The sequence below is a fragment of the Chenopodium quinoa genome, unplaced genomic scaffold (genome assembly GCF_001683475.1).
Source record: "Chenopodium quinoa cultivar QQ74 unplaced genomic scaffold, ASM168347v1, whole genome shotgun sequence".
In the NCBI taxonomy this organism is placed as follows: Eukaryota; Viridiplantae; Streptophyta; class Magnoliopsida; order Caryophyllales; family Amaranthaceae; genus Chenopodium; species Chenopodium quinoa.
In genome coordinates, this window is record NW_018743051.1 from 901,297 (window position 1) to 928,576 (window position 27,280).

At 35.8% G+C, this 27,280-nt stretch overlaps 3 protein-coding genes and 1 long non-coding RNA gene across 10 annotated transcripts; 2 read left to right on the forward strand and 2 right to left on the reverse strand.

The window, feature by feature from the left end:
* Positions 1-2,354: 2,354 nt before the first annotated feature.
* LOC110731000 lies at positions 2,355-9,404 on the forward strand. Of its 5 annotated transcripts, none has more exons than XM_021910854.1 (15): positions 2,355-2,768; positions 2,879-2,967; positions 4,786-4,863; positions 4,986-5,063; positions 5,134-5,805; positions 5,894-6,031; positions 6,156-6,242; positions 6,324-7,206; positions 7,292-7,391; positions 7,492-7,584; positions 7,661-7,750; positions 7,841-7,975; positions 8,559-8,665; positions 8,751-8,823; positions 8,911-9,404. In XM_021910854.1, exons 9-15 carry the CDS (start codon positions 7,347-7,349, stop codon positions 9,031-9,033), a joined length of 666 nt encoding a protein of 221 aa, XP_021766546.1. In that variant the 5' UTR covers positions 2,355-2,768; positions 2,879-2,967; positions 4,786-4,863; positions 4,986-5,063; positions 5,134-5,805; positions 5,894-6,031; positions 6,156-6,242; positions 6,324-7,206; positions 7,292-7,346; the 3' UTR covers positions 9,034-9,404. The 5 variants fall into 5 exon arrangements, with proteins under 5 accessions (XP_021766546.1, XP_021766547.1, XP_021766545.1 ...); XM_021910855.1 differs by having other exon boundaries at positions 5,146-5,805; XM_021910853.1 differs by having other exon boundaries at positions 5,164-5,805.
* Positions 9,405-11,207: 1,803 nt separating this feature from the next.
* On the reverse strand, positions 11,208-14,068 carry LOC110731002 (protein FAR1-RELATED SEQUENCE 4-like). 2 transcript variants are annotated; one of them, XM_021910857.1, is made up of 2 exons: positions 13,346-14,051; positions 11,208-11,675 (listed from the first exon to the last, which is right to left on the reverse strand). In XM_021910857.1, exons 1-2 carry the CDS (start codon positions 13,545-13,547, stop codon positions 11,350-11,352), a joined length of 528 nt encoding a protein of 175 aa, XP_021766549.1. In that variant the 5' UTR covers positions 13,548-14,051; the 3' UTR covers positions 11,208-11,349. The 2 variants fall into 2 exon arrangements, 1 of the variants encoding a protein (XP_021766549.1); XR_002513218.1 differs by lacking the exon at positions 11,208-11,675 and adding an exon at positions 12,925-12,999 and having other exon boundaries at positions 13,346-14,068.
* On the forward strand, positions 12,187-12,858 carry LOC110731003. The gene is made up of 2 exons (XR_002513219.1): positions 12,187-12,389; positions 12,491-12,858. It is a non-coding gene; the product is annotated as an uncharacterized LOC110731003 (long non-coding RNA).
* A 399-nt stretch (positions 14,069-14,467) lies between the features above and the next one.
* LOC110731004 (UDP-N-acetylglucosamine diphosphorylase 1-like) lies at positions 14,468-26,415 on the reverse strand. 2 transcript variants are annotated; one of them, XM_021910859.1, is made up of 16 exons: positions 26,198-26,415; positions 24,190-24,385; positions 24,024-24,078; positions 23,764-23,915; positions 22,526-22,565; positions 21,829-21,921; positions 21,630-21,742; positions 21,426-21,500; positions 20,230-20,269; positions 20,033-20,115; positions 19,864-19,941; positions 17,870-18,013; positions 16,536-16,603; positions 15,717-15,831; positions 15,458-15,614; positions 14,468-14,729 (listed from the first exon to the last, which is right to left on the reverse strand). In XM_021910859.1, the coding sequence occupies exons 1-16, from the start codon at positions 26,398-26,400 to the stop codon at positions 14,632-14,634; spliced, it is 1,710 nt and encodes a 569-aa protein (XP_021766551.1). In that variant the 5' UTR covers positions 26,401-26,415; the 3' UTR covers positions 14,468-14,631. The 2 variants fall into 2 exon arrangements, with proteins under 2 accessions (XP_021766551.1, XP_021766552.1); XM_021910860.1 differs by lacking the exon at positions 26,198-26,415 and adding an exon at positions 25,225-25,633.
* Between the last annotated feature and the right edge of the window lie 865 nt (positions 26,416-27,280).

Genomic DNA, 27,280 nt, shown 5'->3' on the forward strand with positions numbered 1-27,280 from the left:
ACTCCGCTGCGGCTGCTACTGCTTCTGCTGATGCTGCCTCTGCCTTTTCTGTTACTGTTGCTTCTGCCTCTTCTGCTACTACTGCCCTTGACCCTGCCGCTTCTGCCAGCACATCAGCTACTACGAACACTGTTGCTGGTTCTGCTAGTGTTGCTGGTACTGGTTCAGCCTCGGACATCAGCCCCGTTGCTGGTCTGAATACCTCTTCTTCTACTTCTATTGATTTGGGTCGTGGACAATGGGAACGACATCTTCCAGGTTGGCATCGTGACTATGTTGCACATACTATATCTCTTCCGAGTTCATCTATCTCTCCATGTCTATCGTCTCCTCCAAGCTCCTCAATTACTCCCCATCCTTTAGCACACTTTGTGAATTATGATAAATTTTCTTTGCAACATTGTGTATTTATTGCAACTATAGATACAGTGGTTGAGGCTCGTAATTTCAAAGAGGCTATGCAACACGAGGGTTGGAAGGAGGCTATACAAAAAGAAATCTCGGCCTTGGAAGATGATGCGACTTGGGTAATGGAAGAATTACCTCTAGGGAAGAAAGCTCTCGGGTGTAGATGGGTATACAAGGTGAAGCATAATTCTGATGGCACAGTTGAAAGATTAAAGGATTACCTTGTTATATTTGGAAATCATCAGGTTGAGGGTATTGACTATAATGAAACATTTTCTCCCGTTGCTAAAATGGTCACCGTTCGTGCTTTCTTAGTTGTTGCTGCAGCGAAAATCTGGGAACTGCATCAAATGGATGTTCACAATGCATTTCTTCATGGAGACCTTGATGAGGAAGTTTACATGAAACCTTCTCCTGGCTTCCATGGTTCTCAATCTGGATTGGTATGTTGACTCCGGAAGTCTCTATATGGCCTACGACAAGCCCCTCATTGCTGGTTCTCTAAATTAGCCAATTCTCTAAAAAGGTACGGATTTCTACAATCGTACTCTGATTACTCACTATTTACTCTAAATCATGGAGCTGTTTATTTTAGTGTTCTAGTGTATGTTGATGATTTAATATATAATTTTTGGGAATGATTCCTCTGCAATTTCATCATTCAAATCATATTTGAGTAACAGTTTTCATATGAAAGATTTAGGTGTGTTGAAGTACTTTCTTGGTATTGAGGTTGCTTGGAGTCCGGAGGACATATTTTTATGTCAACGAAAGTATACTCTTGATATTATTGCAAAGTCTGGTTTTCTAGGGGCACGTCCGGCAGGTACTCCTATTGAGAAAAATCTACTCTCGCTAGCTCAAAAACTTCTCTTATTGCAGACCCTGAAGTGTATCGGTGGCTTGTGAGTAGTTTAATTTATTTGTCTTTCACTAGACCTGATCCGGCGTACACAGTTCATATTATATCCCAATTTATGCAACAACCTCGTCAAGATAATTGGGAGGCAGCCCTTCGTACGGTTCGTTACTTGAAGGGTTGTCCGGGTCAAGGGATTCTATTGAATTCAAATTTACATTTGACAGGTTGGTGTGACTCGGATTGGGCTAGTTTTCCTTTGACAAGACGTTCGATTACTGGTTGGTTGGTGTTTCTTGGTGGTTCTCCTATTTTTTGGAAGACTAAGAAGCAAGATACTGTTTATAAATCTTGTGCTGAGATAGAGTACCGTTCAACGTTTAAGGCCAGTGATGAGTTAAAATGGTTGAAGGCTCTTCTTCAAATTTTGGGAGTTTCACACCCACGAGCGATGAGCATGTTTTGTGATAGTCAGTCAGCGATATACATTGCGCAGAATCCGGTGTTTCACGAACGTACTAAGTACATTGAGGTTGATTGTCATTATGTTAGAGATGCTATTCAGGACGGGGTTATTAGTCCATCGTATGTGAAGACAACAGATCAACTAGTGGATATTTTCACTAAGGCGTTGAGCAAACACCAACTCTTGTATTTACTTGGCAAGTTGGGCACATGCCAACTTGAGGGGGGTGTTAAGCCTAAGCCTAATATTATGTATAGCATACAGACCTATATTTAAGCCCTAATCTCCACTCTTAGGTTGTATAAATACATTGTGTATAACGTAATAAAATACAAAGAAAATCATTCACTCTATTCATCTTCTCTAATTTGACACGGAGATTGGTTTCTCTAGGGGTCAGGGTTCAAAAATGCGACCGTATCATAACGTATCGGGCGAGTTGTATTGGTTTTCCATTTTACCGAACCGATATTTAGCGATTTGATGCGGGTTATAAAAATGCAACGCATTTTGGACCGAATCGGTCAATACACCGTTATAACTATGAATTACCCAAGAAATCGCATAATTTGGTGAATTTTTCTTCGACTCCATTGAAAAACAGTGAGAAAAGGAAAGAGAAAGAGAAGGGCAGGAAGAGGAGAGAGAGTGGGGTGCTCTGATATTTGACTGGGTGTGATCCGTTTGTTGTCAAACAAGTGAGGTTTGGAAAGTGGGTATTGGACAACTATCATTTTATTTACGAGTAGTGATAGACCACTACCAAGTATGGGCTCCTTGGGCCCATACCAAGGGCAAAATTGTAATTTCCGGGAATTTACTAAAGAAGTTACCAAGCTGTAAAAACTTTATTCTCTCTCCAAAAAACCACTCAGTTGAATCGGAAAACCCCTTTCCTCTTTCCTATTACCTCTTTCCTTTTTCATCTCTCTCTGTCCTCCTTCATGTCAGGTAATTTTATGACCTAATTTTGACCAAAATTCGCCTCCCTCTTAAGCTTATTGTGGAAGAAGCTTGTTGAATTTAATATGTTAGGTAATTTTATGACCTAATTTTGAAATTATAGTGTAATTATGTTTGTTTTCAGTTACGATTGGGGGTTTTCTTTTTTGGTTTCTTTGATAATTGCGAATTGCGGTTTGTAGGCGGTGGTCGTAGAGGAGGTGGTGGCAGAGGAGGTGCTCGAAGCGGAGGTGCTCGAAGCGGAGGTGCTCGCCGTGGCGATTTAGGAGAGGTACTTACTGTTTTTTTGGAGAATTGGGTGTATATCTTTGATGTATATCTTATGTGATGTGTTGTGTGAGATTATGTGATGTGTTGCGTTTCTTTATCTGCCAAACGTTTTTGACAAAAGTATGGACTTTATGGAGGCTCTGTTTGTGGCTGTTAAGATGAGATGGTAGTTTTTCTCTTCGAATTATTAACCAGGCAGATATAATTCAGAATTTTAAACCCTTATAATCTGACTCGTGATGGAAGGTTGTACATTGAGTAATATAGTTTTTACTGCATTTTTCCCTTCTCCTATTGCAATAGGCCTTGTTAGGACATTCCTCTGGATGTGTTTTGAAGTTTCTGAACATTAGTTGCTTGTGCCAAATATCTCAAGCTGGGTGGTGTTTGGCTCTTTGATTTTTCTATTATTTCATTATAAGATGAATTCTTCATCTTTGTTTTAGCAAATGGTTGGGAAGATTTAAGGTTGGGGTAGGTATCTTTGATGGTGAATTGATGAGGTTGGTGCCTCTATTGGTGTTGACATGTTGGAATTAGGAGATTCCTTTGTGTCATATGAAAACCTCTTAAAACTTCTACAGGCAATATTCACAATTATTTTTTATGTTGGCTTGTTCTTTGATGTATATATTGTATTTTTAATTTGTAGTTAGGGGTGGGGGTGTATTGGTTTTCGAGTCCTTAATTTGTAGTGTACTTTTTATGCAATCAAAATGTCATCTTAGATAGTGGGTACTTTTTATGCAATTACAAGTGTGAATTAATTTTGAATTGTCTTGGATCAGAGATTATAAGCTTTGATTTGAACTATAGGAATTTTGGGGTATAGTTAGAACTTATGTAATAGCTTAGTTGATTATTTTGTTTTAGAAAGCTTACATATCTTAGATATAATAGCTTACATATAATAGCTTGGTTGATTATTTTGATTACTCATAAATAAACTCCAAAGCAAATTTAAGTGTCGTACTTTTCACATTCAACTAAAATACTCCATGTTACATTTATACATACCGAAGAATATGAATATGGTTAGAAAATTGAAAAATCACTAAACTAAAGCAGGCACAATTAGCATCTATAAGTTTTAGATTTTCCAGATTATGTCCTTTAAATAATTATTTATGTCATGGGCACGTCTTTTTCATATTTGTTGAGTTGGTTATGGAAATATCTTTGCCACCATACTATTTGGTAAGCCTTTGTTTTCCACGAGTAACAGCTGAATCATTAAAACAAGAGTGTTACAAGACACTAGTTATTTTCATGAACGGAAAATTGAAAATATCTTTGCTCCCTTTTTTCTCATCTAAATCACATTGGTCATAAATCTTGTCACTTATAGTGAACATTATTTCCTACTCATAATTATAAAAGTTTGTTTCTTTTTTGCTTTTGGCTGCGTACTAGATCTTACTAATACTTCCCCTATTTCACAAATTTTGTTTATTCGGGGTACAAGATTAGTTTCAGTATTTTAGAAAGCTTACATAACTTAGATGAATCTTATATAATAGTTTGAGGCAATATGCTTACAATTGATGATGGGGAGTATTTTGAGGCTTTAGATAACCCGGATAGTCAGTTTAGTTAGCTGCACTCTTTGGTTTATGACTCTTTGATCTAGTAGTTTTGACAAGTGCTTATCTAACTCTTTGGGTTTTGGTTTCTTATCCATTGCCTAGCTTTGTCAAGTTCTTATCTCTTTGTGTATATCTTCTCATGTCTCTGTGGTTCCTTTGTGTATATCTTCTCATTGTTGTTATGTTCTGTTCTATTCAGATGACTGAACTTGTTTATAATTTGTTGTATTAAGGATGTGATTGATTCATCAGTGGGTAATGATGCAAGTGACGGGTGTCGCAAACGTAAAGTGAGTGCGGATGTGTTTAGGGTGAGTTTTTCATTGTCAGTCGCTGTAGGTTGTATATGTTGTTATCTCCCTCTATGGATTGTATTGAAATTAGAGAGCCCTATTTTCCGGTTCAGTTAAAATAAACCGTTTTGTTTTTGTAGGACAATTCTCTTAGCGAGGGTGGGAAGATGAAAGAACTCGGCAAAGTAATTGAAAGATGCTCTAAGGAATTGAAAAGGGTATTGGGAGTCATTAAATATTTTATTTTTACTTCGATTGTCTTAAGTTTAAATATATACCTGTTATTAGGTTTTGTTACAGGTTAACTTGTGTGCGCAGCCTGTAAATGTGAATTGCCGTGTTGAGAGTTTTGGTGCAACAATAAGCAAATTTGATGAAGATAAACAGAAGTTAGTGAAGGAAATGGGTTTTGCTGGACTGTATGCCCTTGTTGACAGGTAGCTCCCACGGAAATTATGTTATTGGCTTGCGACAAGGGTGGATGTGAACTCTAGGTCTATTGTTACCATTGATGGCAAAGAGTTTGGGTTTAGCCTCATTCAAGTTCATTGGGTGCTTGGTATTCCGATGGGAAAGAAGTCGGTACCCAAGAAAGCCACCGAAGAAATGAGTTCTATGCTGGACCGTGTACGTAGTTGGTTTAGCAGAACTACACCCAGTTTGGTGGAAGGAATTCCTAGGCAAAGCCTTGTTGAAGAAGTTGAAGGTCCATTGGAGGATCCTTCAGATTTCAAGATTGCCTTTTTGCTCCTTGCTATAGTTGATATACTGTGTCCTACAACAAGCCATAGGTTATGCCCCCAGTTTTAACCTGCAGCGTTTGTAGCTGAGGATGCAAAGTCCTATGACTGGTGCTCCTTAGTAATCGACCAGCTTATGCATGCTATAGGAAGCTTTGCCAGGAGGTTCTACCCAATGGGTTTTTCCAAAAGTTGTGGAGGGTGTACAATATTTCTTGCGGTATATTTCCTTAACAATCAATCATTATATATTTTTTAAAAAAAAAAATTTGGGTTGTCTTTTATTTTAAATGAATTTTATATTGTAGATCTTTTACCTAGATCGATTGAAAAGAACACCTATTCAATGGGGTGTCTTCCCTAGGATGGCAGTGTGGACCACACAACAGATATCAAAGGCAAAGAAGGGGGATCGGCATGTGAATGGTGATTTTGGCAAACTTGGTGTAAGTGATTATATTTTAATGCAAAAAAACCAGAAGATACACAAGCCCTATTTCTGATGATAGTCTTTATATTTATACATGGTCATAATATTGCTGACACAAATCCATACGCTTTGTTTTCCAGGCTGTAAAAGCAGCGTATGGTAGTGCCCATGAAATGAATACGGAAGATGTGATGCCCTTGAAAAGACCAGCTGTGGTCATGGAGGAGGTATTCGTACTTTTATTTATGTTTTGAGCAATGAATCTAAACCAACATCTTACATCTTAACTTAAGGTATTCGTAATGCAGGTGTATCAATCGATGTTCAATGCTGATCGATGTTCAATGTTGTGCATAGTCAACAGGAGTGTGTAAATGTAGTAGATGAACTGATTAACATTAGGTGTGTAAAAAAGCGTCGGTACGGATACTTTAAGAAAAAGGATTTGGCATCAGGTTCTGGTGATGCACATGTGCAACCCGACTTAAATGTTCATGACTATGCTGTAGATTCTCCATTAATGTCGGGTGATGTAATGGATGATAATGAGCATAGGAACTTGCAATCTCCTACAGCATATGAGTTAGACTTTGACTTGGACTTGGACAGAGATACAGAAAGTCAAAATGACACCGATAGTCATAAAAGGGAGAGAGAAAGGGAATTATATTTGCTAGTCGAGTTGGAGTTGGGGTTGGAGTTTCAGTTCGCTGTTGACTTGGTAATAGAAGTTGAAAGGGAGATGGAGTTGGGAATGGTCTTGATGTTGGAGTTGGCCTATGAGTTTGAATTGGAGATACAATTGTTAAAGAAGTGCGAGAGTGATAGGATGTATGGAACGGAGTTGGAATTTGAGTTGGGCATGGAGTTTGAGAGGGAGAGGCAAGAGGTGGTGGCTTACGAGCAGCAGAGGGTGGGAGATTTGGACCTGCTGTTATGTAGTGTTCCAAAACCTTTACAAAGCCCTGAAAAAATTAAACTTGAAATTGGATATAGTTCATAAGAGGATGGCAGAGAGAGAGGGTTTAGCCCACAACGAACTCGGCGAAAAAGGAAAAATTCAGACTCACCTTTGCTTCCTGAAGGTTATGTGAACACTTGGCGGCCAAGGAAGTTCCGTAGATTACGGGTTCCATTATATGACTACATAAGATCTCATTCCAATGTCTCGCGCAGATTGCAGTCACAAAGGTATTACATGCAATATTTATTCTATTCATACAGTGCTTCATTTAAGTATGACTTACGTTTCTTCTTAAAAAAATTATAATTACAGCTTTAGGGACAATCTTGTATTGCTAAGTGTTGATAGGATACAAGTGACGCTTCATATGTGTGCTGGAATTGCTGCAGAAAGGGGCCAAGTCTTTGATGCGGTTGAAATTTCTTACCTTGGATTTATTAATTATATAGGGCAGTAGTTACTTTCTATGTTGTCAATTAATCAGGGTAAATGTCCAATGTCTTTTTATGTAGTATGTGAGTGCTGCAAGCAAGTTGTATGAAAAAGTTTGGGCTGCTCGTTATGCTGATCGCAGCAAGCGTTTCATGTTGGATCCTATGTTTGCGGTTAGTTTTTGGTTTATTGCGTATTATAATTTTTTCCGAGCAACAAGGTGTAATGATGTTCTAATGATATTTGTAGATGCGCGTTTTCCAAAGAAGGGAGATGGTAATTAATACACGTGTGTTTACACCACAGATGGATGGTGTTCATCCAAAGAGGATAAATGTTGTAAGTATCATAGAGCACTAGAACGTATTGTTTTGTTTTGCTTGATAATGCTTTTGCCTTACAATATGCTATTTATTTGCCATGCTACAGGTATTTGTCCCAGTTCTTTTTGAAGGTCACTGGTGGTGCGTGGCTTTTTCAGTGAATCGAGAAGAAATTTTGGTTATTGATTCCATTCAGACCTCTTCCGCGTCGGAGGTCCACTCTGCCAATGTTGATCATTTGGTACATATCCTAATTGTAAATATATAACATCTATTTAATAAATGTTGAATCCCATTTCACTTTGTTAATTTTCTAGTTATTTAGATGATAATTTATACTGATCAAGTTTAGGATTGTGGTCCTTTACATTCATCTTAGTTGGTAATGGTATTAGAAGAAACCCTTGTGCTCCTTGACATTCATCTTAGTTGGGGAATTTATTGTTAGGTCTTTCTCTGCCTTTTAATATTACTTATAACCAAGGCTTTTGCTCTCAGGCTACCTACTGCCCCGTTTCAATAGGAATGCGTTTACTTTATTGTTGTTTAGATTTCCGATTAAAACTTGAGATGTGTTTAATTTATTGTTGTTGGTGTGCTTTTCTATTGTCGCTAGTTTTTCTTTTCTGGTTGCTTATTGCCTCCTTTTGGATTTGTAGAATAATTATAATAAATATCCCACTCATATTCGTACTTTCGTATGAGAATAGTTGTCACCATATTAAGTTGGTTGGGAATATTTTCCCTTCCCTTAATCAATGCGTTTAGATTATTGCTTAATCGCATTTCACTATGTTAATTGTGTATTTCTTTCTGAATTCCAGGCATATGCAATGGATTTGGTTTTTCAATCCTTGGACCCAAAATGGGAAGTCGGTATAGTGACCGCTTGGCGGAGAACTTCCCTACAAATGGCTCAGCAAGGGGACCTGTAAGGATTAATTTAATCTTTTTGGGGAAAGAGGAAAGTTAGTGTTGTTTGACGATTTATAATCTATCTATCATTGTATTTTTAGGCACAACTGTGGTGTCCATATGTTAGCCGCGATTAAGCGGAATGCGGAGAGGCTACTTACAGATGTGAAGCTGGTTTGTTTTACCCAACTTTGATACATGCCCTTATTAAAGTCCTGTTTTAGATTAAATATGTAATTTTTTTTATTTACTCTCTTGCAGGACGATGACATTAACCTCCAGAGATCCTGGCTGCTGTGGGAAGATTTGATGTCCGAGTTTAACGAAGTTCGATCTGATGTTGTCACACTTCTTTCACCACAGACAAAACATGGTGCGATCTGAGTAGTATGGGGGGCAGTAGTGTATGGACTAAGGCCTGTTTTTTTGGGGGGGGGGGGGCAGAACTGTATGGACTAAGGCCTGTTTTTTGGGGGGGTAGAACTGTATGGACTAACGCCTGTTTTTTGGTTGGGTTTGGGTCTTTTGTGACATGGTTACCCAACTCAAGTTGTTGTTGTACATATTATGACTGAATTGGGCGTAGGAGTATGGTTGTTTAGCTTTATTTTAGATGGTTTATGGGCTTTTCTGTATTAAATGCCATGGCTGGCCCAAAATCCTCTCCATTGTAAAGCATAACATATTAACCCAAGCATTTTAATATTTAACATATTAACCTAAGCTTTCTAAAGCTTAACTCCTAATTAATATTTAAGTCATTGCTTCACTGACTAGCCATGAATTGTTCAGAAAATTTTCATTTCAATTTAAGTAGTATTGTTGCAACTTCAAGACGGAATATTAAGTAAACTATTTTTTTTTCGCCATATGAATACAAAATAAATTCCCAGTAAACAATTTTTTTTTCGCCACATGAATACATTCATAACTAATACAAACTAAATTAACAAATTTGCAATACTAAATTCCCTTGCCATTGATTAGGGCTTTGTTTGACTTCAACCATATTGCATTTGTTGCTAATGTTTATAATTGCAATTCCTCCACAAACACCTTCTGGTTCAGCAGTTGCTGAGGAGTAGTGTTGCATATCTCGTAGTATCAATTTGAATATGAAGTTTGACACACGTGTTTCAGTGAGGACTAAGATATCTGGTTGTAAGGTGGGTATAACTTTGGCAGCTCGGGAATGGAAGAATTTATCAGACATTCCTTTGCAATTCCAGAAAGAATTTTGAATATACTTTAATTTTAGCACAACAAGTTTCTTTTCTATTAGAATTGACTTCCAAGTCACATGTAAATGTTCGACCATCTCTACCATCAGATGTTGTGTTCACTGACTTCATTATCATCGACATGCGTTTGCCACAAAACCTTCCCATGGAGAGTAACTCAATCCTGTCCGAGAAGCTCTTAAAGGAGGTGGCATACCTACACCCGGTGACATATGTTGTCACGAAGTTCTTAATTCGGGGGAAGTTAAGTGCTAATACACTATCTATTCGAGTAAACAAGTCCTCTATGGTGGCATTATTAAGTAACCACTCAAAGTACACCTTAATTTGTTTCGGAAACAATGCGAGATCGGACATGTCTGGAACATGAAATGGCCGAATTTGACCATTTGATAGCACTTCAACTAGGCTACTTGAACATGATTCAATATTGTATGGGATAAGAATGAAATTCAACAACTCCCTCTTTCGAAGGAACCTTACTTTAAGACTATTTTGAGAGGTAGAGGTAGGATATAAAAGAATTCCAATTGATTTGGACTTCCTATTTGGTGACTTGAAAGTGGAGGGAACCGACTTCAAAGCGTGATTCCGGAACATTTCCCATGGAACAATTATTTCATTCATGGTTAATGTTGAAATAAGAAATGAAAGGTTTTTCAATATTTTGAAGAGTGAATGGTAATATATTCAGGTAAAGAGTGGTAATCTTGGCGGGAAAACATTATATGTAATAGACCAACATTTGGAGGGAAATTATTTAGAAGCTCATATTCTCATATTTCATTGGTTGTAGTGATAATTAACTTTTTGTTAACATGGCATCCATGTATTTTTGTTCCAATTCTTTATTTCTACTACCCCTGTACTTCGTAACAACCAAAACAGTATTATTTTATGTATAACAGTATGTAATAAAAGTAAACTGTATTTTATGTGAATATAACAGTATGTATTAATATGTAACAGAACACCAAGTTCAAGGTCATACCTAAAAATAAGTTGTGAACAGTAGACATACAATTATATGTGCAGAAATAGCTTGTGCAAGTGGTGAAAGTCAGCTTCATTGGGTTTTGTAAATAAATTAAAGTACTTTAGGCTACATTGTAGGTTCAGTTTGAGTTGACAACACACAATTAAATATTCTGCATATGGAGAAGCCCCTTTAAGTGCAATAAAATTAAATAAAACTCCACCAAGTAATTCATAAGGAACCAAATAAAAACAATTACATAGATTAATAAGTCCTTAACTAAAACATAAAATAAACATAACTAGCCTCAAGTCCTTTGGAAAACAACATAGCAGTTCACCTATTAGATTAATATTACATTAATAATGACATAATTAGCAGATCTTAACATAAAATGCTATAATTAACAATTTTACTAGATTGGATACCAAACAAAGACAATAAGGAAACCCATATTTGCTAAGATGGATGACTCATCAAATCTCAGAAATCATCATCATCATCATCACTGTAATCACCTCTGATCTCAACCTCAGATGTGGAAGAACTACGACACCAATCCTTACCATCATCACTGGAATCTCCTTCAACCTCGGAGGCAGAAGACCCGCGACACCAACCGTCGTCTACTTTCTCAGCATAGGTTAGAACAGCATTGGACATGTTATCGACATAAGCGGAAGGAAAGCCATCTTTGCTATACGGTGGACGATTCATCAAATCTGGATGATTGGTAATGTCTACTCCGTTGATCGTACAAATTGCGGCCTTGAAAGAGTTGTATTCCACTTGATTGTTCTCAAAAACTTCTACAAAATCACTTTCACCAAATTTGAGCCACTCAACTGTTACTAAATAATTTTCTGTAAAATGAGCAGATGCAAACTCTCTCCCAAAAACCAACAACGCCCAACACACTCCATGAGTACTGATGAGGTAGTCAACAACCGCATTCCACTGGTCAAGTCCCATGAATAAAGTGAAGAAATTACAGAGGTGGCGAAACTTAGGGTCGTTGTTGTTGCAACGCCAAATATAACGACGCAACTCTCCTAAATTAATTGAAAAACATATCTTGTACAAATCAACCATGTAGTACATTAAGAAATAAGCCTCTTTTAGGAATTTCATAGGATTATTTATCTTAAAAGGGCTTAAGTATGGAAAATAGGGATGAAACTCCAAACCTTGCATTACAAAATAGGTACGGCTAATCGTGGCCAATTTATGGGAGAACATCAAGGACCGGTTACGAGCTTTCAAAGTTAGATATCCCAACAAGGCTTGAATAGGGGGTGCTCCGTTGAGGTGTGATGTTGCTAAAGGAATGATTGTATTTACCACATGTTGTACTAGCAACTAAGTCTACTGACTTACCTACTCATGTTGGGGACCCTCTTTCACGCAAGAAAAAGGCCCATAGGCCAAGGACTAAAAGATTCCTAGCCTGTACAGAAAAGAAAGGGAAGAAAGCATCTACTTCGGTGCAGCAACAAACTCAAGCTACTGCATCAGGCATTCCGGTAATATTACTTGCTCTTAACTATTTATATGCTAAATATATGTCTTGTATTTTGGTGGCTTACAAATTTTCTATATTTTTTTTTTGTGTCTTTGTATGAAGGTTCAGTGTTATGGCTTGAATGTTGATGAACCTGTGACTCCAATTCCGAAGCCAAGGAAAAAAAGAGCTAGGAAGGCCAAGGCCAACACTGATGTACGATTAGTGCAATCTGTTTTTGGTAATGATGGGCCGGTGTTAAGTCCACAAAATCGGTGGGTTGGAGGTATTGGATATGGTCCGGCCTACGGTGAACTTTGCTACTTCACTAGGTCTTATAATAATTGTCCAAACTGGGTAGCACGGGATGTCCTTCCATTTGTTTCCGGTGCTGGACTTTATACAATGGCAACAACACCTTCCAATTAGAGGGCCTATTTTTGTATAAAGCTACATTTAACTTATATTCCTATTATAAGCTTCCCCTTCAAGCTTTGGCCTGTTTTGCTAATCTAATCTTATGTAAAATCGAATTATTGCTTCTGATAATATTATTTTATGTGTTGACTTAGTAGCCCAAAACAAATGCTTCATATAAGCCGGTATCCACATATGTCTTTCATCATACAACACTATAAAAAAAAAAACAAAAAAAAAAAAACAGATTGTTAGAATTCCGCAGCAGCAGTAGGTCCTAATTCTTAGATTGTTAGTGACTGACTGAGACATCTTATGATGGCTGAAGATTAACTTAACAGTCATATCTAGGAATTCTAACAATGTAGAGTAGTCGATTGCACTTTTAATCTAGAGTAACAATTCATCCAATAGAATAAACACCCAAAAAAAAAAAAAAAAACAACATTCATGCTTTAAATTCTCAGTCTAGCAATCCAGAAATATTTCAAGAGATTATAATGCTGTCCATACCTATCAATAACTATTGCACATTAAAATAAGATGTATTTTCAGTTTTACCTGTAAGCCAGTCGTCATTTGCAAGACCATATGACTCCATTGCTAGGGTCCAATTAACCTCAAATTCTTCTTCGGTCAAATTGTCATATATGACATTAAGCAGAACGTCATGGAATTCTTCATACTTCGAATACTTTCCCAATTTGGTGCCGATCTTGTTAAGAATATGCCACAAACACCACCTATGCTTCGCACCGGGCATTACAATACTCAATAGCTCCAACACAAATTACATAGATACTTCAAAAAAACTACGAAGAAATTGAAAACAACACTACCAAAACCCACTGATACGAAAATCCACTTATACTACTCAAAAGGAGTAATTATAACCCAACCAATTCACTCATAATGTTTCAATTAACAAAAATAAACCCTAAAATTGAGAAGAACGATCTCTTCTTCATACAGTTGACAGGTTGCGGAGCCAGATCTACTCTGTTTTTCTTGGATATAGTTTAAGCGGTTTTCCGGCCTTCGTAATACCTTTCGCGCGAGTTGGATTCAATTTAGCGGGTTTCAGCCTTTTACCCCCTCCTGTCACTTTTACTTATTTTTTTTCTTTTTAGCTTTAAAAAAATTGCAAAAATTAATTTTTTATTATGGTATGGGTTGGGCATATCCCATACCAGGTAGTGGTACATACTTCCTCTTTTATTTACCATTACTTTTGCTTTTGACTTTTTGACTACTCCAATTACTTAACAATTAGTTTTCTTTTACACTAGAAGACAATTTATTTTAGAGGAATTGAATTAATAATTGAATATAATTATAATACTAATTTTTAATATTGGAAAATGATTAAAAATTCATTTTTAAAATTTAGGAGTTGTAGAAATGTAGAATTGATAAAACATATAAAATTATAAAACTAAAATTCAGTCTCTACATCCGTGATAACCGCATCAATTCCGTTACCACGACACATTACCGTTATTGCGACCGAAACTGTGTTCGAAACCGCATTTTCGAACCATGCTAGGGGCTCTAGCTAAGAATCATCTCAACATTTGGGCTAATGAGTTGACCAATCTCCAGACTTCATCGAAGATGAGAGCCACTACCACTAATCAAGTAATCAGCCTTCCTCAAACAAATAATTCAAAACACATATCAAGCTGTGCATAAATAAAGCTCATTATTTATTGAACAATATAACTGCCAAAATGATTCAAACTCTCGACTCATAAAGTTGAGTGTATATACATACTCGTATGATTATATCTGTTCTAATCTTTTTTCATAAAAAATGACATGCCTGATATACAAATCATAAATCAAATTCAAAATGTGATTTCACAAGGAGCATGGAAGGTTCTTCCACGGCAAATAGCTTCAAGGTTTTCCCCCGTATAAGAGCACAACGGAGAAACTTCAACACCTGAGCACATACCATCATCAAAAAGTAAATAAGTTTATTAACGCTCAAGGGAAAAAATTTCCCAAATACGGATTGGTTTGAAGATTATTCTTGTAGAAAATTCGGAAAGTCGACAGCTTCTGTGTCTGTCTGTGTGTGTGCTTTGGGGAGAAAGGGGGGGAGGGGGGGGGAGGAGAGAGGAGTTAAAACAATGTAAAACCACAGAGTTTGCAAATAGAAAAAGGTAAAACCACTACCAGGTTTACAGTTGTGAACAATGACGATACCTTACGTTTAATGCCAACACCATGCTGCTCTAAGAAAATTAATAGTTGCATCATACTCTAGTGTTTTAACTCAATATCTAGAAGGTATATAATATAATAATTAGAGTGCATGACCACCTATCAGCCTACAATTCCAGGTATATGCGTCACAAGAGGGGAAGGATATGTGGAGTTCCTAGAGGTGTTCTAGTAGTTGAAGAAAATAAATATGGTGTTCAGTTGTTTGAACTTAAAGGTCGATTTTATCATGAAGGCAAAAGGCCATTTTCTGATTTGAATTTGCTAAGGCAGTGATTTTACCTTTAAATTAGTGTTTCAAACTTTAGCCAGGCACAAAATAACAAACCACTTTTAACAACATTGATAATTCAAATATTTTTCAAACGTTTGTATTTTTGCAATTTCTGCTCCACCAGCTTAAGGAATGAATTGATTTATTAAGGAAAAATGAGGAGCAATTACCAGTTGAATATAAAGGCACCGAATGGGTAAGAAAGCCACCAGCAGCAATCACCCATCGAGCATGAAGACGGAGAACAAGCAATCTCGCACTATCAGGTGTGTCATAATTTGCCCCATTTGCGTTTTTTACAGGTGCAAACTCTTCTTCTCGTAAAACCTGAGAATGGAATAAAAGGGTGTTATATTCTCATTCATAGCTAGAGGTCTGTCAGGAAAAAAAAAAAAAAAAAAAAAAAAGAAGAAGATAGACAAGGATCACCTCAAACAGTGCAGTAGAAGGAGAATATGTGAAGGCATCAAATATGAACTGTTCCAGTTTTAGTCCCATTGTATATCCATTAACTGATGGTATTTTCTTCTCTGCCAAATGATAACTGCAACGAAATCATGACGACAACAATTCAGGCGGAAACCTCAACCATGGTATGAAAATTCCAACAGCTATATTGAAAAAAAATTAAAAAAAATCACTCACACCCCCCCCCCCCCAAAACCCCCACATACAGTCAACCATAAATCAGACTTTGAAGGCAATGTTCTTTACACATACAAGTCTTGTTTTTGTGAGTTATGGCTTTGTTAGTCAGCATCTTAGTTTATATTGTTAAACTTGATTAGGGGCTACTTGCAGCTTTAAGCTTAGAAGTTTTACATTGATCTTTGGGAGTTAGGACCTAGGATGAAGTACAGAACAAGTTTATATATCATATCTTAGCAAGTCTTGAGGCTTATTCAGTATACTTATAACCTTAGTGAGCACAATAAAGCTAATCCAGTAGATAGTTGTCTTATAAAAGCATATTAGGCTTCATATCAATGTGGCCTATTGAAATTTGTTTCTGTAAACTACAAAATCCATCCAAAGGTGATTCATTAAGGATTGTACTTTTTTTCAAGAAAACCATCAATTGTAATTGCTCAAACCCGCTCAAACCCACCAAAATATGGAGCATAATACAAGGAGTAGAATTTTGAAAAATATTAAATATCAGAAAAGAAAAACTTTTGATATCCTATTATAAACAAAAAAAAATTAACCATATGTTTGAAAAAATAACACACGTCATATATTACTTACATGCTATCATTCTCCAGTCCATTGGCCACGGAATTCAAAAAATCCAAGGTGAACATATGCAAGCAAACCTGAAACTTATTTGATAACCTATCAGAAGTTCAGAACATCAACTAATTACAATTTATGAGGGAAGGTTAACTCTAAAGGCATATATATTAGAGGGAGAGGAAATTTTAAGATTGTTTTGTAATACATAAAGTTAAATATAGCAGCACGAAACACTCTGGTCAATAGACCCTACGTCTCACACCTGAAGAACAACTTGCAGGACACGATACAATTAATTCTTTCATAAACTATAGCAGTAATTCGCTTAAAATTCTAAAGGCATAAGGAGTCTGGTAGCCCTTTTCAAGTCCAAGTCCCAATGACAGGACTAAGAGTCTAAGAGATATGTAGCTTGCCTTGTGAGAAATGACCTGACCAAAACCCAACCTGAACCCAATTAAAACTAACTTTACAAAATTATACATAAAATGCCCTTAAATGTTGACAAATATGCACTTTTAACTTTTAATAGAAATAGTTTGACTCGACCAGATGAACTAAAAGCAATGTAACTCCATTCTTTCGACATAAGTAGAATCTTGAAAGCAAGCAAAACATTTGGTATTAAAAACACTTTAAACCCAGAAAATTAGGCTAACCAACCAAATCCGACTGGATCGACTTGGATGACGGGTCTTCAGGCAAAGGAGGAGCTCAATAGACCAGCCTAAGAAAAGGCCTAGGTCCATCACCACTACCCCTTAAATATAAACTAAGGGTGCTAGCTGCATGGATTATACGGCCATATAAAAAGCATATATGCAAAAAAAAAATCAAAAAACTGAAACTAAACCACATAATTGTAATTTGTTTATTATAGGAATTGCATGAAGCTAAACAACATGATTGAAGTTAAGATGCAAACCTGATATGTGAAAAAAAAAAACAAAAAAAAACAAAACAAAAAACAAAAAACAAAAAAAAATCAAGCAAAACATTTAATAGGAAGCATAATTTACTACTTCCTCTGTTATTTTTAGTTGCAACGGTTTGACCTTTGCACTAGTCACATACCCACTTCGGATTTCTTTTAACAATTTGTACTTAATGAAATATATAGCAATGTGGGGTCTTGTTGGATTCGTCTCAATTTATACTTCCTCAATAATTTTTTTATAACTTTTACTAGTTATATTTAGAGATGTTAGTGATTGAAAATATGATTTGGAAAATGTGAAAGAAGAAATGTAGCGACTATAAAAACTATGAGGAAATATATATTTCATTACGCATTGCTCATAAAGCTAACATTCTAAGAAAACAGACATAAGGAAAAAGTACTTTACATTACTCCAACAAAAGCGAAGACGCCCAGTTTCCTGATTGACTGCACTAGCCACTGAAGGATCTAGCTCACTGTATTCAACCACATCAAGTGGGCCACCCTTTCCTCGTCGTACAAATACACCAACTTTCTCTTGGGGATAGGCCTGCACATCAGATGAACATGAAATATACTCCAAGACAAACATATACTCAAAGGTAACATACATGTATCTATAATACATGGGAACTAAGATGACAGAATTTATTGTTCACATAATAGTGCAATTTTTATGCAAGTCAAGAGTCCCTTCTCTTCTTATCTCTAAATACCATTTGACTCTAGCGTATCACATTAGAAGGACAAAAACACATTTAAGTCACAGCTTTTATACTTTGACAACGATATAGAGATTATATCTTCTTTCTTGCTTCATTGCAGCAAGAAAGAAAAAGACAGAGCATGGCTCGAAAACTCAGCCTATAAATTGCGAATCGGCCGAAACGTAACGGATTTCCATGTTACCATTCTGATATTTACTGGTTCAGCACGCTGCTTTTTTAAAATCCCACAATAAAGGAACAATACGAAGTATGTAACATATATGTATCTAGAAAAGAAACGCAAATTCAGCCAGTACGACCGTTTTGAAAAGAAATGTGGACGCATCAAACATTACCAGTAGAGATTAGAAGAAACATGTTCGACGAGGGTTTATGACTTCTCCATGAAAATCCAGATCACTTTCTCGGTGAGTCACTGTTCATATATTCAGTAATATTCTCATATATAATGCTACTGTTGGGCACCTACAGCATTAGACATTGCTTATATAGTGTTTTTCCCCCCTATAGGTTGTGCTTGGAGGTGACCATGAAGCAATAGCTATGACGAAAACAGATCATCGTGCAGGAAAGTTTGAGGCAAAAGTCTATGAAGGTAAATTACAAATAATAATATGTGAATGAATGATTGTTTTTGTAATAGTATGAATGGGTAAAAATGGGACTGAAAGACTGAACAGCTTACTGATACTTTGAACTGCTTTTACTATCACTATGAATGGGTAAAAAAGGGACTGAAAGACATATCAGCCTACTGATAATTTGAAATACACTTGGTCCACAAATAGTAATCGTATAAAATGTCTGTTCGTGCAGATGTTCTGCATTTTCAAGTCAATTTTTACATTTTAATGAATAACTGGTCAAAGAAGAGCAATCTCCCCCATGTTCATGTCTGTAGTAATAATTAGCTATAGTTTACATACTATATGAGAATCTTATAAGCTTTAGCTTTGCACATCATATTTCATTTGAATTTGTACTCGACACCTTTCAGTAGATTTGCAGCAAATATGTAACATTGCTTTGAAAACCAAAAACTTAAAACACGTAAGTCCTCTATATTACAGGTTTTCTTGCCTAGTAAATTAAGCCATTACTTTTATGGTTGCAAAGTAAAAGCCAATATTCTCAGTGACTTGCTGAATTCAAGAATGTAATCAATTATGTTATATTAATTTTATATTCTTACAGAAGAAATTGGAGGTGTTAAGGAGCATTTTGGGCCTATAAATGCCTTGGCGTTCGATCCTGAATTCCTGATGGAAAAAGGTACATAATCTAGCTAGATTACGTCTGTATTTACTGCAGTCCTTTTTTTTTTTTTTTGGGGGGGGGGTATATCTTTAGGCTCTGCCAAAGCTCAATGGAAAATTTTCTCATGAATATTTGTTCCTGTGTTATGCAGTTTTGCGTGGAGGTGAAGATGGTTGTATGAGGTTACACAACTTTTAATGGGATATTAAAACATAAGATCAGACTGTCAATATACAAGACATGACATGAAACATTAAAGAAGACAGATAAGACAAAAAATAAATAAATAAATAAATAAATAAATAAATATAAATATATATATATATATATATATATATATATATATATATATATATATATATATATATATATAGACTAGCAAATTATAAACCTCGATGATATGAATTCAAATTACCTTCTTTACAACTTTGGCAGCAGCTGAAACATTTTTATCAATGAAATAACCCAAGAAAGTGGGATCAGCAACGCGAACCTATCAGCAATTCAATATAATAGCAAATAAGATAACTAACACATATATCAACAAGAAAGGAGAAGAAAAAAGAGTAATTAGGAGAGCTTACGAGTGCATTGTCTACACCATAACAATCTACATATTTGACTCCTCGTGCAGCCATATCTTCTAACAGTCTCGAAGACTTTAGAGCTGGTTCATATAGCAAAAGTAATCAGACACTTCGGACATGATATGGGTATTGAAATTATGATACACGGAATTCATTGAATCAGAAAAAGTGTAGATATGTGAAAAATGCCTTACCTGTATAAACTCCTCCATTCCCATCAGGAGCCTTTGCCATCTGAGTTTAGACACTTGAGCCATTAATTTAAGAAATATATTTAATTAACAAGTCTAAATGTCAACCACATGCATAGAAAGCAAGAGCATTTGGCAGCATCTAAACACTCATAGTCATAGGTTTCTATATAGCAGCCATAGTAGCATTTGATGTGGGTGTAGCGATGAAGGTAAATCCCTCTCCTATTGTTGGTCATAAGAATTGAAAGCTCTGCTTTAATGTGCATAAGTTGAAGGGCAAGGGTACTCTTCTAGTCATTTGCCCCATTTGGACTACTTGAGTTATTGGGTTTACGAATCATGACCTCATTGGGCTATATGACATGGGATAAAGCATGATTTGCATAAGAGGAAGAAAGGCTTCTGAAATAAACTAGAGTTGAGGCACACTCCAGGTTTCAAATGCCTATGCAAACTTGCATAGATGAGTTGGTCTTCATGAAAGCTACACAGTGGAACAAATTTGTTATGGTTGGACAGAGCCCACTACATTCCTAAGAGTTACAGATTTTCAACTGCAGCAAGAAGCTGGAGAGTGAGTGCTGATTTGGTTTGACCAAATATAGCCAGAATTAACGTCCAACATAATTCATGTGATGAATTAAGAGATAGCAAGAACCATTGACCAAATAAAAGAATGCTGCTATTATTTTACAACTTCCAAAAAAGGAATATGTAGCAAATAAAAGAAAATGAAGGAAATATTTATAACCAAAGATAGTCAAAATTTGAATTTGACCACATTTAAATTAATTAGTCCATGAGAAGAACTTTGTGAAATGAAGGAAGTTTTTAAACTTTTCAAAAAAAAAAAAAAAAAAAAAAAAAAAAAAAAAAAAAAAAAAACTCTTTCTAGTCCGACGACCCTCATGTTGAGCTAATTATTGAACTTAGTACTTGTCCTGAGATTCGATTCATAATATCCTCATAATCTCAGTCCAGATTCCTATATAAAACACTCTCTATTCCTGTGAGTTAGAGAATTAAACCAAATTTCAATTTTTTTACCCACAAAAAATAAACATACTGTGAAATCATTATGAAGTTACTTGGGTCAGATATAAAGACATACAAACTTCACAATTGACACTAAAACATACAAAATATGACAATAGTTATCAAAATTTGAAGGCATGAAGAAAAAGAAGTGAACGCACTTTATATGGAGTCTCCATGATGAATCTTCCATCCATTGAGATACAAGGTATTGTTCCCTGCTGGAAGAACGTCACCTACATCGAAGATGCGTCTCATATAAGTTTAAAAATAAATAAAATAAAATAAAAACTACATTTTAAACTACCAATTGTATAGTGAAGCTAGTCAAAGAAAAGTGGAGAAGCAAGATGTTAAACTCATACTTGATCAGCTTCAAGACCAAAAAATTTATGGCTTTCAAAGAATTTGCGTGTTGCTTCGTCCGTGAAGGGGCTAGTCATTATGTACCAGTGGATTGGTACAACATCTGCTGATCCTGAAGGGTGCAAATTGAAAAGCAATTAGAATACCATTATAAAAACAAAAAAACTGAAATGGCATTTTCAACTCAAAATATCTTACCCTCATTCATAAATTGAGCTGCTAATCTTTGAACACACAGAATTCGCTCTGCCTGAAGTTGGAAAAGTGACTTTCTGGAAGGAAGGCCAATATCTGACACAAATTATGATGAAATCCACACTACATAAGCATACTTGCAGATATAAGGAACACAGTAAATAAATTAGAATTTTAAAGAAAAATAGTATGCTATAGGGGTTTATAAGATGTGACACAGAAGGCAAATGGATGAAATTAGAGCAATAGAAGTCTTATTCAAGGCTAGAGAGAGAGAGAGAGAGAGAGAGAGAGAAAAAATCAAACAATCTTAAGTTATAAACTTCAACATAGCAAAAGGCGTGAAAAAGAACTTGTCACTCATCACTAGACAAGAAAGGCTAATGTCCCTTACCACATGGACTATAATCTTTTAAGATCAAATTCAGTAGTATGCTAATTATGTAAAAATTCACATGGCAGCCACAGACAGGATAGCATTTACTTATCTCATGCTATAGACCGATGCACATCATGATAAGCAAGTGACAGAGTGTGACTGTAGTTTGTGGTTCATAATTGATTCAGATTATCTAGGAATAAGGCAAATGAATAACAAAAATATAGGTGCAAGAAGATTTCATGACATTAAGTAAAAAGTTCTGCCCTATATGAGAAATTTAATATACAGCAAGTGGATAAAAATAGTGCTGTCACTTACTAAAGCAACCCTTAGGATCTGAGCTTCCAAGCCGAGTTCCCTGTATCGGCATTTGAGACATTAGTATATTCGGATCTTAGCAAGTGTCAAATTAAAACAAATCATACAGACAACAAAATTAAGTGAATATGCACTTCGAGAATAATGGAGACAGCATAACGTGAAGACCCATCATTTTACCTTGACAAACACATAACAAAAGTCACCATTGCACAGATATTACTCTGTGTTCTCCTTAAACTTCCATTCCCTTTTTAAAATAAAATTCTTCTTTCACCCTCCCCCAAATTTCTAAAGTTTAACTTATGACAAGAATCCTAATTAATATCAACTGTCCTCCAATTGAACTCTTTAGTTTAATAAGCAAAGGCATTTTTAATTTCCATATTATATTAAGCTGAAACTAATTCTCTATACAAATGTAATTAGCCATCCTGTATCCACCCCCTTCGTAGTTCTTCCACTCCTACAATTCTCCTCTCTCTCTCCCATTTCCTCTTGGTTCTTCCTTTTGTGCAGAAGATTATGCTCCGTCTTTGAAGATAATGGTATCCTTTAAGCTTCCATACTAGTATAGTTTTCTCAACTATGACATACAATCAGTTAAAATATGGCATAGAGGTCCTTCAGTATAAAATCCTCAGCATTTGAAATAATGTAGGGCGGGGCATTATTTACATACCCTGTTTAGAAATTAATATTATACCGAGTACAAAATGCCTTTTAATACTGAGTATTGTAGATTAATTAAAAAGGTCAAACATAAAAGATGCTCAGATAAACATACATAATTTTATAAACAGATTATCATGATTGCATTTGCGCTTATAAAAGGCAACTTGCAGATAACACAAAGAAAGACAATGTAAAGCATAAGCATGATTACACTCAAAAAGTGAACCTACAGTTTTATATTAGTGATCTGATTTTTATTGTTCACTAAATATACTTTAAAAAAATTTAAATATATAATCCTAAATGATGACAACAACAAACAATCAGAAAGTAATCCTACAACAATAATTTGGTATCCGATTTCTATCACTCATTAACATTACTTTTATAGCTTAATCAACAAATAACATAAACTATGAAATAACACCACCAATAATTTGGTATCTGATTTCGATTGCTCATTGACAATTACAGCAACAACACCAACAAATAATCATAATCGACAAGAAAATAAATACAAGTAAATAATATTCATATTGAAAAAAAAAAAAAAAAAAAATTACCTGACCACCGGACAAAAGGATGACAGCCAACTTGCCGGCATGTATGGCCTTCAATCCCATCTTCCACCACTTTTCTCTATCCTCGATCGTCCGATGCTCCACCGTTGACACAATGTCCTCCGACACCGGCTCAATCGCCGCAGCCGGCAATCCTTTTAATCCAAAATTTTGCATCAATTTTGAAATTAGAACTATATATGTATTCAAACTCCAATTTTCTAATCTAATTCATAACTAATCAAACAAACAAATCCACAAACCTTGAGAACGAAACGAACATCGAATAATCCGATCAATCCTCGGAAGATCTAAACTCTGAACAAATTTCATCAAAAAATTTCAATATAATCAACAACACATATTTTATTAGATGCATGATCAAATAATTGCACAACACAGTACATAAAAATTAATTAATAAAAAAACCTCAATATCTTTGATAAGATGCTCGCGTTCATCAGAAGAAAGCTCATTCCAGAAAGCGAAAGTATCTTCTTGACCGTAATCCTTAAGCCTTTCTAGCAGAGCTTGCGGAGGTGATGCAGCCATGGCATTGACGCCATTACTATCCGCCATTGTTGCTACTGTCGTCGTTTCTGCTGCTGCTATTTCCGTCATCTCTCTTCAGAACAATAACAATGGAGGTGAACTTTATATTTCAAATCACAAATAGAAGTTGGAAAATTAATATTGCAATTACTTATCAAACAGTAATCGACCTCCACTACATAAAAGTGTAGGACACAAACAAGTGATATAACAACCCGGGTACCGCTAATTTATGCAATAACTCGAGATATCGCCAGGGTCAATCACTAATTTATAACACGACACGAACAAACAATGAAACAAGTGAGTAATAGGGAAGAGTGAGGGTGACTAGAACATGTCGGTGAGTTTAGGCTGCCTTTTGTTATAATTAATGAAATACAATGAATTTAAAATATCATGAAATTCAGATTTGGATCTCAATATTAACAGAACACTATTTTATTATTATTTTTATATTTTTACCTCTTCTTTTTTTCCAACTGTAAAAGTATGTGGTGTATTCTCACCAAAGTACTACCTTTGCCTCTGCCCCACCTTTATTGATCGAGTAAAGCTCAATACAAGGGTCCAAACTATGCCAAAATGTAAGTTTAGGGAACTCACCTTTCAAATGTTTGAAAGAGGGGACTAAGGCTACTATTTTGGCCAAGCTGACCTTCAGTAACCGGTTACAAAGCTAATTAGAATTTTATTTTTCTTTTTTTCCTCTAAAATAATCTAAATCACTGAAAGTTCATTTCATTGGGAAACATAAAAATTGTTGATAAACAAAAGTAATTCATTTGCCCACAACCACCATGAGCTATTACCCATACCACCATACACCCATCAAACCCTGTCAACACCACAAACCACCACCACCCAATCCCCAAACGACCCACAAATCCTAAAATCCAGACCCAAACTTACCTTACAAAACTTCAAATATGGTTTTCTTTGATTTTCTCTGAAAATGCAATAGTGGGAATCACAAAGGTGAGAGAGAAGGGGAATTTAATTCGGGGATGAATCCCGTAACGGCTGAGCAATTACCGCCGCCGCCACAACCACCGCAGCCCCACCTGAAGTCAAAACCTACCAAATAATGGGTCCGCATTACGAGGTAGTCACAATTTAGAGCTTTATTGGTGGTAATGAATTGAAAAAAAGGAGTAGAGAAAGTAACAATAATGAGAAAGGCCGAAAGGGTGAGGTTGAACGGGGCGGGGTTACGAGCGGTGGCGCGACGTAAGAGGCGACGAGAGTGAAAAAGGGTTAAGATGGCGGTTGTAATATGGAATAAGGAGGATGAGGGAGAAGAGAGTGAAAAAGGTTAGGCTAACTCAAACAATTAAGACAATCTTATCTCTTAAAAGAAAAAATTAAGACAATTTTATTTTTTTTTTTAAATTGAAAATTTGGAATAACTGGTAATTGAGGGTAAGTAAACTGGTGATAACTTGCACAACAGGTTTGAGTCCCCTAAATCAAACTTCTGTAACTTCAGTCCCCTAAACTTACATTTTGGCAAAGTTTGGACCCCAATAATATACTTTACTCTGATCTGATCTAACCGAAATACAAAGTACAAACCACAATTTTAATTGCTTTCCATTTGAGTTTAATTAACGCTAAATACCGTCAACAAAATTAATCAAAACGTCGACATTTTACAGTGAAAGTTCTAATTTACCCTTACTAGCTTCCTTTCTTCCACTTGACCCAACCACTTACATTTTCTATGTTCTGCATCATATCACAACCACGTGAACAGCTAAAGCAACGACCACCATTACTACGGCCATCGTTAGTCGGTAATTGACCTTGATCACCGGCAATAGTCATTTGGCCTCTAGTAATGTTGGCCGAGAAAAATTATTTAAAAAAAAACTAAAAAGCTTACCTCCTTGTTTGCCGGGCCCGTCTACGATGACCACTTCCGGTGGTGGTTGTAGTGGTGGTGAGAGAGAAGTGGTAGTTGTTGGTTGATGAGAGGGAAAGAAGATGGAAGAAAATTAGAAAATAGAGGATTAGTGAATTTCCCAGAGAGCAGATAGGGAGTTTTAGTAAGGGTAATAAGGACCAATCATCATGAAATGTTAGCATTTTTTAATTAAAATAAAAAGTAGGGAAATTCTCACTGGTAACACCCAACTTCCGTTTTTTCTCAATGGTAGAATATAATATTTTGGATTATCATTGGTAATCACCAATCAATAATACTAATTTACTAGTAACATTAATGAAACTTTTACCTAAGTCCTTAACCATAGTTACTATGTTAATTGGAAAATTAGCTACGAAATGACTCAATTGCCCCTATTTATTTCTCTTAACCACTTATGTCTAATCAAATAACTTCAGGGCTTCATCTAGTATACTAATTGCAAGTCAGCTTGCAAATTCTGTTGTTAATCTAACTGGAAAATAATTGAGTATTGTCGCAGATCACGGTGACTCAACTCAATCCCTATAGCTGACCTCCTGTCTCAAGAACCTTTCGCTGGAGCATTTTGTTTAGCCATGGTAGTATTAAGAGAAATTGAGAAGAAGAAGAACAAGGAGTACTAATAGAATTGGGTTGTTTAAGGTTTATATAAAGGGGTAATTGATTAAGGAGGGAAAATAGCATATAACTTTGGAGGGAAGTGATTTTTTCGAAGGGTAGGTTTGTAATTGTGTTATTATTAATCCATGGTTAGTCAATAATTAGGTAAATATTTCATTAATGTTACCAGTAAATTAGTATTACTAATTGGTGATTACCAATGATAATAAAAAATTTTGCATTCTACCGTTGAAAAAAAACAAAAGTTAGGTGTTACCGGTGAGAATTTCCCTAAAAAGTAAAAAATTAGTCCTTTGACATACTTCTAATCTAACTTCAAAAGAAAAGAGAGAGATAATTGAGAGGAACAAGTAACATATATGCACACCATGGAACAAGTAACATATATGCACACCATGGAACAAGTAACAATAGGAT

What these genes read in the sequence shown, in the direction of transcription:
- LOC110731000 (XM_021910856.1), top strand. Translation starts at nt 7,347, where the DNA reads ATGTGTGCTGGAATTGCTGCAGAAAGGGGCCAAGTCTTTGATGCG. An exon ending in CTGCCAATGTTGATCATTTG is followed by an intron (nt 7,976 to 8,558) that starts GTACATATCCTA and finishes TCTGAATTCCAG; the next exon opens with GCATATGCAATGGATTTGGT. An exon ending in TACTTACAGATGTGAAGCTG is followed by an intron (nt 8,824 to 8,910) that starts GTTTGTTTTACC and finishes ACTCTCTTGCAG; the next exon opens with GACGATGACATTAACCTCCA.
- LOC110731002 (XM_021910857.1), bottom strand. Translation starts at nt 13,547, where the DNA reads ATGCCCGGTGCGAAGCATAGGTGGTGTTTGTGGCATATTCTTAACAAG. An exon ending in AAATGACGACTGGCTTACAG is followed by an intron (nt 11,676 to 13,345) that starts GTAAAACTGAAA and finishes GTGATTTTGTAG; the next exon opens with AAGTTTTTGAGAACAATCAA.
- LOC110731004 (XM_021910859.1), bottom strand. Translation starts at nt 26,400, where the DNA reads ATGCTAACATTTCATGATGATTGGTCCTTATTACCCTTACTAAAACTC. An exon ending in ATGGTGTAGACAATGCACTC is followed by an intron (nt 19,942 to 20,032) that starts GTAAGCTCTCCT and finishes AATTGCTGATAG; the next exon opens with GTTCGCGTTGCTGATCCCAC. An exon ending in GGTGCCTTTATATTCAACTG is followed by an intron (nt 14,730 to 15,457) that starts GTAATTGCTCCT and finishes GTATGTGCTCAG; the next exon opens with GTGTTGAAGTTTCTCCGTTG.